Source organism: Bubalus kerabau, chromosome 3 (assembly GCF_029407905.1).
Source record: "Bubalus kerabau isolate K-KA32 ecotype Philippines breed swamp buffalo chromosome 3, PCC_UOA_SB_1v2, whole genome shotgun sequence".
Taxonomy (NCBI): Eukaryota; Metazoa; Chordata; class Mammalia; order Artiodactyla; family Bovidae; genus Bubalus; species Bubalus kerabau.
The window spans coordinates 42,105,538-42,118,182 of record NC_073626.1 but is presented as its reverse complement, the minus strand read 5'-3'; the positions used below and the strand labels follow the sequence as shown (position 1 = coordinate 42,118,182).

The following is a 12,645-nucleotide window of genomic DNA, read 5'->3' as shown; positions in this document are numbered from 1 at the left end:
AGAAGGCAACCCACTCCAGTATTCTTACCTGGAGAATTCCATGGACAGAGGAGCCTGTCAGGCTACAGTCCACGAGGTCGCAAAGAGTCAGACATGACTGAGCGACTATCACTTTCACTTTCATGTAGAAATTTATGGAAAATATATAATATGGAGTCTTGTGCTTATGGCATTAGCCATGCAAAGAAAAGGCCTTTTATCTTTTTTTTTTTTTACCTTTTTTACAACAAGGCCTTATTATCTTTTAGCTCAGTGGATAACAACTAGAGGGCATTTTGTTTCCCAAGGGACACCTGGTAATGTCTGGGGACATTTTTGATTATCACAACTGGCATCTAGTGGATAGAGGTCAGGGATCAAACATCCCACAGTGTACAGGACAGCCCTCCGTAAGAAATGATTTTATGGTCTAAAATGTCAATGATCCTGAGATTAAGAAAACCTACTTTAACCTTCAGATCATCTAAAACAGCAGAATCACTGTAAATCAATCAATCAGTTAATCAGTCAATCCATCAGTAAAACTTGTACAGTTTTAAATTGCTTTTTGCTATTTATATCTTAGGATGGGCTGAAAACAAAGAGTATGGAGATTTTTCACGTATGAGCTATAGCTGAATAACTGGGATTTGACCATAGCAACAAATGTAACTTTAGTGTATGCAAGGCTAAAATGTGTGCTCAGAAAAGAAGAAATTTCAACATGCTTGTCTCTCACAACGATGAGCATTACTGTCCCACAAGGAAGTTAAGGTCAAATAAGTGCAAATGTTTTTGCCAAGGTCACAGTAATAAGTGTGGGCAGAACTGGGGCTAGAAACCAGATCTCCTGATTTTTAATCAGTGTTCTATCCACTCTGTTACCACTACAGTTCCTATTGACAGTGGTCAAATGCAAGACCATAGGTTTTCAGAGAATGTGCATTAGTAGGTGCTCAGTCGTGTCCAACTCTTTGTGACCCCATGGACTGTAGCCCACCAGGCTGCTCTGTCTATGGGGTTCTCCAGGCAAGAATACTGGAGTGGGGTGCCATTTCCTACTACAGGGGATCTTCCTGACCCAGGGATCAAACCTGTGTCTCTTGCACCGCCTGCACTGGCAGGCAGATTCTTTACCACTGCGCCACCTGGAAAAAGCCCCTGGAAAGAATCCCGTGTTGTGATTCTTATGAGAACCCCGGGGTGTTAGGCAGGTGTAGAGAGTGTGCTTTCCAATTATGGCCCTCTCTGTGGGTGGCGGGGGGAGCAGACCACAGCATTGGGACAATTTGTTTCGTATCTTGTCCAGGGTTCCTTCCTTTCCATGTGCCACTTGACTGAAGACCCGCCACCCTACGGAGAGTCATCAGAACTCTTTAGCATGCCAGAAAAATAAAATGGACTTGGAATAATGAGGACCTAAGATGGATGGGAATCAAGGAAGGAGCTGGAGGAATAGAAATTGAAGTTGGTGGAGGAAGAGTAAAAGCACTTCAACATGAATCTAGGTCTTAGTTAAGGCATCTTAAAAGTGAGGGATGTGAGAGTTGATGTAAAAGCACAACGGAGCACTCTAAAAGAAAGAGTATTTCAATTGCTAACCAAAAGGGAAAAAATGAAGGGAGAGGTGACGTTTCTTGAAGAAAGGAAGAGATGAAGTTAAAGATTATAATTTTTTTTTTCTTTACTATTTGCTAGCTGCTTTACAAATACTCTCTAATCCTCACAATCACCTTGTAAGGTAGGTGCTATTATCATCCCCATTTTATAGATGAGAATACTGAGGCTCAGTTGGGTTGGATAGCTTGCTTAAGGTCACACAGTTGGGAAGCAGCAGGACTGGGATTCAAAACCAGGCAATCTGGCTTCAGACCCTTGCCCTTAGCCACAGCGCTGGGCTACCTTTAAGATTAAAATTCAGAAATAGACATAACTGTGTGCTTTAGAAGTAAGGAATAAGAACTGTTATAAAAGCCCATGGGAGGCAGTGCAGGTCAGATTTAAATGTCTAAGGATAGGGCAGCTGGAGGAGAATAAGGCTGAAACTTCTTTGGTAGTGCCTGTTTATGATGAAGTATAAATTAGGAAAAGACTATGCTTTCACAGGGGCTTCCCTGGTGGCTCAGAGGTTAAAGCGTCTGCGTGGAATTCTGGAGACCAGGGTTCGATCCCTGGGTCGGGAAGATCCCCTGGAGAAGGAAATGGCAACCCACTCCAGTACTCTTGCCTGGAGAATCCCATGGATGGAAGAGCCTGCTGGGCTACAGTCCACAGGGTCGCAAAGAGTCAGACACAACTGAGCGACTTCACTTTCACTTTTCATGCTTTCACAGAGCAAAGCCAATGCGGCTCCCAAGTGCTCTCTTTGTCATATGACCTCTGACCCATCCTGGAGCAGAAAAAATGAGAGTTGCGATAACAGGACAGGGAAGGGACATCCAAGACCACAACTTGCAAAAGGCAGGATATGGGCAAACGAGGAGGTTCAGAGGGATGTAGGTCTGCAATAGGGCTGCGTGGAGGCCTTCCTCTCTTATCACCTGACACATGCCAACTGTGGGTGGTGAAACCAAGGGATGACAGGGGCTAACAAATGTGCAGTGTGAGTGAGGACCGTCTGAGTAGTTAGGGTTAATGTAATGATGCAGGTCACAAGGGGTTTTTAACCAAGGGGTCTCTGGAGGAAATTCGGGGGGTATGTGACTTTAGGAAAAATGATATCTTTATTTTCACTAACCTCCTAACTGAAATGTAGTATTTCCTTCAGTTATGAATTGACAACAAACTACAGCTGTTATCAGCAGAGTTTTGACTTTGTCACCAACTGAATCACAAATATTTTCACGTTTCAGTAAAACTGCTGCAGATAGCTTAAGATATAATTTATACTCACCACTACTTAGAAATTACAGTTATTACCCCCAATTATTAAGTATCATGATTTTTGTATTTTTTTATATGTTGATAACTATACTTCATAATGCTATGTATTTTATGCATTTTTAAATATTCTGGCCAAGAGCACTTAATGGGGAAAGAATGGACTCATCAACATATAGTGCTGGGAAAATGAGATAGCCACTTGGGGAAAAGTGAAGTCAGACTCTTACTTTATATCACTTACAAAGTTTACTCGGAATGCATCAAAGATCTAAATTTAAGAACTAAAACTATAAAACTCTTAGAAGAAAACATAGGGGAAAATCTTCATTATCTTGGATTTCACTATAGTTTCTTAAATAAGACACTGAAGTCACAAGCAAGAAAAGAAAAAAAATAGATTAAATCTAATTTCATTAAAATTAAAACTGTTGTACACCAAAAGACACTATCAACAGGCAACCCACAGAATGGGAGGAAATATTTGCAAATCACATGTCTGATAAGGGTTTAATATCCAGAATAAATAAAGAACTCCTACAATTCAACAACAAAAAGGAAAAAAAAAGTCTAGTTTTTAAAAGGGTAAAGGAATAGACATTTCTCCAAAAAAGATATACAAGAGACCAATAAGCACATGAAAAGACGCTCATCATATTTAGTTATTAGGGAAATGCAAAAAAAAAACCAAAAACACCCTACAATGTGATACCATTTTACACCTACTAGTATGGCTATAACAATAATTTTTTAAAAAGGAAAATAACAATTATTGGAGAGGATTTGAAGAAATTGGAATACTTGCTAATGCTAATGTGGTGCAGCAACTGTGAAAAAATTTTTCTCAAAAAATTAAATGTAAAATTATCATTTGATCCAACAATTCCCCTCTTAGGTGTATACCTAGAATAATTACAAGCAGGGACTCAAACAGATACTCCTATGCCTAATACTCATGGTGGGATTATTCATGACAGCCCAAAAGTGGAAACAATCCAAGTGTCCATTAACAGATGAATGGGTAAACAACACAAGGTCTATACTTACAATGGAATATCATCAGCCATAAAATGAAGTACTGATCCACACTACAACATCATGCTAAGTGAAATAAACCAGACGTGAAAGACAAATATTGTATGACTTCACTTAAGTGAAGTATCTATAATAGGCAATTCAGAGAGACAGAAAGTAGAAGAAAGGTTAGCAGAGACTGGAGCGGGGGTGGGGGACATGGGGAGTTATTGCCTAATGGGTACAAAATGTCTGTTTGTAGTGGTGAAAAAGTTTTGGAAATAGATAGCGGTAATGGTTGCACAACATCATGAATGTCATTAATACGGCTGATTTGTACACTTTAAAATGGTTACAATGACCAACTTTATGTTGTATATATTTTACTACAAAAAAAAATGTTAAAAAAATTATTCTGAAAAGAGGTTCATTAGGTCTGATAGATAGCTAAAAGGTTCAAACACAAAAGCAGGTTACAAGCCCCTGAACTATGGAACTTACATAGTTGTTCTTGCATCATTAATTAGTCCACCATGGTTGCTTTTTGTTGTTATTGTTAGGAGACTGGCAACGGTGGTTAATCAAACAATGTATTTTTAAATATCATCCCTGGATGCTGTGGGGGACAACTAAGGTCTTTATGCCAAGTTTACAATCAAGAAGGTGATACAAGAAACTTCCCTGGTGGTCCAGTGGTTAAGAATCTGCCTGCCAATGCTGGGACATGGGATTGATCCCTGGTAGGGGAAGATTCCACATGCCTCGGAGCAGCTAAATCCATGCACCACACTACTGAGCCCAAGAACCGGAGAGCCTCTGTTCCACACCAAGAGAAGCCACTGCTGTGAGAAGCCCATGCACCACAACTAGAGAGCAGTCCCCACTGGCCGCAACTAGAGGAAGCCCTTGTGCACCGACAAATATCCGGCACAGCCATAAACAAGAAATTAAATAAAAATTTCAAAAGAAGGCGATAGAGGACAAACCACACACACAAAAATAAACCCACAAAAAACAACTGAAGAGAAATTATGCTAGGGGTTCTGAGGACAGGAATTCAGAAGAGGAAAACAGAAGCAGGCACCAAAGGCAGCAAGTAGTTTTGGGGCTGCCAGCGTGGCCGCGGCTGAATGACCGCACGCACGCACCTGCACTGCACGTGGTGACTGACGGTGCTGATGTCGATGTCTACATTCCCAGAGGACGCGGTCTTCTTTCTGTGCTCCTGTTGAAAGTTTTCCTCATTGTACACGTCTCGCTTCACATCGTATGTGAAAGAACTTTGCCTGTACCTAGAGGCAAAACTCTGGAAGCTCCTGTCTGGCTGCATTGTTCCTGGAAGAGTGGAAAGAAATTGAACAAATGACATTTAAAAAAAAAATCTAGATCCTTGACACACTTTTATGGAGATAAAATTTCCATATAATGGTAGCATATCTACAAAACGTGGGAAAGAATCCACAGGCAATGCAGGAGACACAGGAGATGCAAGTTCTATCCCTGACTTGGGAAAATGCCCTGGAGGAGGCATCTGAACCCACTCCAGTATTCTTGCCTGGAAAATCTCATGGACAGAGAAGCCTGGTGGGCTATAGTCCATGGGGTCACAAAGAGTCGGACACGACTGAGTGACTAAGTATACCTACATAATGCATCACAGTTTTAGAAAACTTTCTCATTTAGTGTATAATTTTATACCTAAAACAACCCTATAAAAAAAGCCGGTGTACAATGTATGGCAAAAACCACTACAATATTGTAAAGTAATTAGCCTCCAATTAAAGTAAATAAATTAAAAAAAAAAAAAGCCAGGTGTATATTCTCATTTTCCAAATGGAGAAACCAAAGCTTGAAAGTATAAACAGTTTTGGCTGTTGAATATTTACTCAGAACCCAAATGTCCAGCTAGAAAGCCTAGTTTTCTTCATATGTTGTTCTGCTGCAGGGAAAAGATTAAGAGGCAAAAGTATAACCACTAATTTTCATTGAAAATGCTAAAGGTTAAGGGATCAACATGGGGTTTTCTAACTCCCTTCTTATCTAAATAGCATCCATCATTATCCCTTTATCTTTTCCTTTTCTTCACCAAACTTAATAGTGCCTGACTCAGTATTTGTTTGTTCATTGTCTGTTTCCCACACTAAAATATAATTCCAAGAGGCAGGACTTTGTTCCAGGCCCAAATACTGTGTGACATTTAGTAGGCCCTCAACAAATATTTTTTGAATGATGGTCAAGTATCTAGTTAGTGGCATTATAACGTAGCAGAAAAAGCATGGCACAGGATATCAGGATTCTGGAGTTCTAACTCTGGCTTTTTCTTTTATTTAAAAAAACAACTAGCTGTATGACTGGGGGCAAGTTTCTCAGAAACTGAGTTTCGGTTTCCCTGTCCATAAAATGACATGGTTCAACCGTATGATCTCTAAGGGTCATGAAAAGTGAAAGACAGTGAAGTCGCTCAGTCATGTCCAACTCTCTGCAACCCCATGGGCCGTAGCCTACCTGGCTCCTCTGTCCATGGGATTTTCCAGGCAAGAGCACTGGAGTGGGTAGCCATTTCCTTCTCCAGGAGATCTTCTTGACCCAGGGATCAAACCGAGATCTCCCTCAATGCAGGCAGATGCTTCACTGTCTGAGCCACCAGAGAAGCCTCCTAAGGATTATATCAAACCTTAAAAATATGTACTATTATCTTGCTTTTTTAAAAAGAATGAGAAGAAACAGTTAATGAGGATGAATATAGTTCCATCTCTTGGAGAAAGTGTAACTGTTCTTGATCGTCTGTGTTTTTGAATAATAAAAAGGGCACACAGCTAATATTCTTCCACATAAATGTAAAAAAGTAGATCTATATTTATCATCAACATCACATACAACATTCATAGAGCACTTAATATATACCAAGCATTGCACTAGATGAAATATTTCTTTTAATTCCCACAACAATCCTAATACTACTTTTGAAAGTGAAGGTGAAAGTCACTCAGTCGTGTCTGACTCTTTTCGACCCCATGGACTATACAGTCCCTGGAATTCTCCAGGCCAGAATACTGGAGTGGGTAGCTGTTCCCTTCTCCAGGGGCTCTTCCCAACCCAGGGATTGAACTCAGGTCTCCCACATTGCAGGTGGATTCTTTACCAGCTGAGCCACCAGGGAAGCCCGAGAATACAGGTGACAAAACTGAGGTTTTGGAAATGTTAGGTAACTCAGCCATAGTTATACAATGTATTTTTACTCTCAAAACATAGGGTAGCAGGCATGTACTGTATATGCCTATGAACCAATGATCACAAATCCAATAAAGAAGTGAGAGTATAGTTAGGGAATACAGAAGGGGATGGAAAAGCTGCTTTACAATGTATTACTTGAGAGAATTAGTACTCGGTGTCTTCCAAAAAAAAACAGAACTATACACTAAAACGTAAGTAACATTTTTGTCTTTGTTTACACGACCCATAGGAATACTGACCCATCCTTCCTTACTTTTCCTATGTAATCTTACAATAAACTTCCATGACTAGAATCTATCTGTTCCTGGCAACTAAAAGAGCCTAATTAACCTGCTTATTACGTTGAGATTATAAAAACTGCCATCCTGGGACTTTCCTCGTGGTCCAGTGGTAAAGAATCCTCCTGACAGCACTATTTACAATAGCTAGGACATGGAAGCAACCTAAATGCCCGTTGATGAGTAAGTGCATAAAGCAGTTGTGGTACATATACACAATGGAATATCACTCAGCTATAAAAAAGGAACACATTCAAGTCAGTTCTAATGAGGTGGATGAACCTAGAGCCTATTATACAGAGTGAAGTAGGTCAGAAAAAGAAAGACAAATACTATATATATTAATGAAAATACATGGAATCTAGAAAGATGGTACTGATGATACTATTTGCAGGGCAGCAAAGGAGACACAGACATAAATGACAAACTTTTGGACCCAGTCGGGGAAGGAGAGGGTGGGATGATGTGAGTGAGTAGCAGTGAAACATATACATTACCATATGTAAAACAGACAGCCAGTGGGCATTTGCTGTGTGACCCAGGGAACCCAAAGCTGGTGCTCTGTGACAACCTAGAGGGGTGGGATGGGGAGGGAGGTTCAAGAGAGAGGGAATATATGTCTACCTGTGGCTGATTCATGTTGATGTGTGGCAGAGACCATCATGATACGGTGGAGTAATTATCCTCCAATTAAAAATAAAATAAAATTAAAAAAGAATCCACCTGCCAATGCAGGGGACGTGGGTTCCATCCCTGGTCCGGGAAGATTCCACACGCCGTGGGGCAGCTGGGCCTGTGCGCCACAGCTGTTGAGCCTGCACGCCCTAGACCCTATGCTTTGCCAAAAGAGAAGCGACCACAATGAGAAGCCCGTGCACCACAACTAGAGAGCAGCCCCTGCTCGCCTCAACTAGAGCAAGCCCATGGGTGGCAACGAAGACCCAGTGCGGCCAATAAGTAAATAAAAATAAAATGTAAAAAAACTGCCATCCTGGGCTAGATGCAGAGTCTAGAATCCAGCACTTTGTTTCTGAAATGCCACGAAGCAGGCAGGAAGCAGGCAACGTATGGACAAGCATAATGGAAACAGTGGGCCAGGGAAAGGTGGCTGTGGCCACTCCGTTCTAGCAATTATTGTCACGGGGGATATGGGGCTCAGGATGGCCTGATCTGATCTTTCCCCAGGGAAGCCATAATTCCAGATTTTTATGTGACATCTTCTGACTTTGAAATGCTGTCAATCACCTTACCTATTTTTAAAAACAGAGTCTGCATCTAACAAAACACCTCTGCAGGCCAGATGCAGTCTGACCCAGAAGCATGTGACCTCTGATCCAGAGCCTTGTTAAAAAAAACAAACTATTCTCATCTCCTCCCATCACAAATTATAACTTATCCCTCAAGAATTTCTCTCTCTCTCGAAGCTAAAGCATTTATGTTTTCTGTTGTCACACCCTTGGGAGGTATTGTATCTCATCAATTGACTTATGGAAAGAAGCATTTCTCATTATTGTCTTCAACCTACATCAGTTATATTTCAAAAGGTAGCCATGTTCTACTAGACTAGGATTTGGTAAGTTTGCCTGCTATACTTTTCACAATCTTATAAATTTCTACCACATACAGTCTTGGCCTTCATTTATTTCTGACTGAAGAATGCTTTTCCACCTGTGGTCAATTAATTTATGGTTGTTGCTATTTAGTCGCCAAGTCAAGTCTGACTCTTTTGTGACCCCATGTACTATAGCCCACTGGAATTTTTTTCATAGTCCATGGAATTTTTCCAGGTAAGAATACTGGAGTGGGTTGCCATTTCCTTCTCCAGGGGATCTTCCCAATCCAGGGATCAAACCCACGTCTCTGCACTGGCAGGTAGATTCTTTACCACTGAGCCACCAGGGAGGCCCTGGTCAATTAACTTAATGTTCCACAAACATTTGCTGAATGCTAAGTGCTCAAAGGATACAAAAGGACAAAGACTCTTGAATTTAGTAGAATAAAAACACCAAAATATGGTGTTATCAGAATTTAGAGGTGTGAAAGGCAGAAATTAACATGTATTGCTGGCCTGCCATAGCCAGTTTCTTCACACACATCATCTCAAAAGATAGATATTATTTTCCTGATAATAATTATCCTAATTTTACTGGTGACTTTAGTGAGTTCCTCAGTCATACAACCATTAAACAGCAGAGCCAGAATCTGAACCTTGTCTTTTTGATTCTAAAATAGATGCCACATCTAATGCCACATGATGTCCTATAGAATGAGATTAATAACCCCAGTTAGGTGAAGGCCTCCCTGGGGAGATATGGCTAAACTGCTCTGGCTAAACTGGAGGCAGGTAAGAGAATAAGGTATTTCAGGAAGAGAACAGGATAAAATTACAGAGATAATATAAGGCAACTCATTCAACAGGTCTAAGTAAAGTCAGTGTCAAACCCAAAAGGTTGAGGCCTATTTCTGGAGTGTCCTGAATGCTGGGTTGAACCTGGACTTTTCAACAATCTAAAATGTTCAAGTAGTAACATGCACAGATGCGCTTTCGGAAGAATCATGTCAGTGGTAGAGTCTAGAGCTGTGCTGACAAGTACAGCGGTCACTGCTACCTGTGAAAACTTAAATTTAACTTAATTAAAATAAAATGAGGGAATTCCTTGGCAGTCCAGTGGTTAGGACTCAGCTGTTTCACTGCTATAGCCCCAGATTCAATTCCTGGTCAGGAAAACGTGTGGCAATGCCTCACGCTCTGTGGCATGGCCAATTCCTTAGTCACAATAGCTACATTTCAAGGGCTCAATAGCCATGTGTGGCAGGGACTAGCAACTAGACAGGGCAGGGATTAAACACTTCTATCCTCACAGAAAGTTCTACTGGATAGCACTGGAGACAGGAGAGACTGAGGCAAAAAGACCCGTGAGAGCCCTTTACTATTATGGTAGTCTGACAGAGAGGCAATCAAGTCACAACTCAGGGACCACAGTCTGAGTGGCTAGGAGGGGCAGGTGGAAAGCTGTCTTCAAGGGGCTTATATAACTGGCTAAAGGCAGCAAGGGAAAACATTTTTCAGTTATTGTTTTGTTTTCACTAGTCATCTCTGGAATTTCTTCAGTTCCACTAGTCTTTCTCGACTTCACAGATAACCTACTGGCTTGTTTTCTTCACTAACACGACCCTTCTCTTTAAGGTATGATGATCAGAGGCTATTACGGACAAGTGGCAGATGCACTTTAACGTGGAGAAGATGATGCATTTCAGAAGAAGGTCATCCAAGATGGGATAACGACCCTTCAGCTGAGACACAACACAAGAGGGACTGTCTCTTACTGATTCCTAAAATTCCCTGATGCTTCCTGCCACCAGACAAAACATTCAGGCAGGTGGGCCATGATCTGAACAACTTAAGGTTTCATTTTCATATTCTACAAATGTGACATAATTTGGGGCATCTGGATTCACTACTAATTAATAGAAATTAATCTCTATAGCTGAAACTCCAGTACTTTGGCCACCTCATGCGAAGAGTTGACTCATTGGAAAAGACTCTGATGCTGGGAGGGATTGGGTGCAGGAGGAGAAGGTGACGACAGAGGATGAGATGGCTGGATGGCATCACTGACCCGATGCACGTGGTCTGAGTGAACTCTGGGAGTTGATGATGGACAGGGAGGCCTGGCGTGCTGCGATTCATGGGGTTGCAAAGAGTCGGACATGACTGAGTGACTGAACTGAACTGAATCTCTATAGCCCATACTTGGTCTTACAAACAACAGTATCATCTGGGAATTTGTTGGAAATGCTAATTCTCAGGCCCCACCTAACAAAACACAATTAATCAGAAACTGAGGACGGACCAGCAGTCTGTTTTAAGAAGCCCTCCAGATGATTCTGGTACACAGTGAAGTATGAAGACCACTGTAAATGTAGCTAATTATCTTTATTCAGTCGGACAATCAGGATTAAATTTAGGGCACTGTTAATATAGGCACTTTTGACCTAGCTCCTTCATCCCCATACTACCCCTATCCATCCAGCCATCCACTGATTGTTTTACATAAGGTGCTAAAAGTATTTTAAAAGCCAAGAGTAAAATATTTAAATACAACCCAATTCAACCCAATTTTCTATTACCCCAAATGATGTGAAATCTTGAAACTTAGTTTCAAGATTATCCTTTCATATGGTCAACTTTCACATGTTCTCTATAATCGTGGGAAAGTAAAATTCACTTTCAGAATTTCAAAATAAATATTTGTAATTCCATCAGGAAAAAACAGGCCTTTGCCCATTGTAACTACGCTTTTATGGTGGAATGTATGTGAAAAAGAAAGTCACAAGCAAAGGGCATTGCTTTCAGTAACTTTCCATCACTTGGTCTAGTGGCTGGGGATGAATGATCAGAGGACAGCCCTCAAGGAGCTGACCATCCGACACACAGACAACTGCCTTTAATGCGACCTGGTGAGAGTATTGCCAATGGGCTGGTTGGAGAGAAACTCATTGTAGGGGTGGGGATGTTGGAGAAGGGGTTGCTGCGATCCATCAACAGAACCTGAAAGGAAGAGAAAGGGCTAAGAGAGGTGGGAGTGGGGGCTCAGTTATAAGGAACAACAAGAACAGCAGCTCCTGCTGCTGCTGCTGCTAAGTCGATTAAGTCGTGTCCGACTCTGTGCCACCCCATAGACGGCAGGCCCACCAGGCTCTGCCGTCCCTGGGATTCTCCAGGCAAGAACGCTGGAGTGGGTTGCCATTTCCCTCTCCAATGCATGAAAGTGAAACGTGAAAGTGAAGTCTCTCAGTCGTGTCCGACTCTTCTTGACCCCATGGACTGCAACCTACCAGGCTCCTCCGTCCATGGGATTCTTCCAGGCAAGAGTACTGGAGTGGGTTGCCATTGCCTTCTCTGAAGAACAGCATCAGTGAGGTCTAAAAAGCAGAAGACGCGCAACTGGGCAGTCAAGCCTCGGGAGGAGGAGGATGGCGGCAGGGTGTGTTGATCAGGGGGAGACTCCGGCAGCAGACCAGTTCTGGGGCTTATGGCGACTCAGACCAACGAGTGTGGAAGGAGTCAGCCTGCCAAACGCACGCACCGTCTTTCCTCATGGACTTTCAAAAGCAGGGACCGCACGGAGAGAGAAGCTCCCAGGGACGACCGTCATTCATTCATTCCACAAACACTGACTGAGTGCCCTCGACGAGCTTGACCCTGCGGTGACAGTGGCCCGGGGACTTCCAAGTGTAATGCGGGGGTGGGGAGGAG

The 12,645-nt window shown here is 42.0% G+C and overlaps 1 protein-coding gene across 2 annotated transcripts in view; it reads right to left on the bottom strand.

The window, feature by feature from the left end:
• Nucleotides 1-12,645, bottom strand: part of SLC26A8 (solute carrier family 26 member 8) — an 89,375-nt gene that overhangs the window by 74,049 nt on the left and 2,681 nt on the right. Inside the window, exons 3-4 of one of the 2 annotated variants that reach the window (XM_055571600.1) lie at nt 12,476-12,591; nt 5,022-5,208 (exon numbers count right to left, since the gene is read on the bottom strand). In XM_055571600.1, coding sequence (XP_055427575.1) covers nt 5,022-5,208; nt 12,476-12,488 — 200 coding nt within the window. In that variant the 5' untranslated portion in view covers nt 12,489-12,591. Of the gene's footprint in view, nt 1-5,021; nt 5,209-11,337; nt 12,592-12,645 lie in introns of those variants that run through there. The other variant, XR_008711619.1, reaches the window with a different exon arrangement.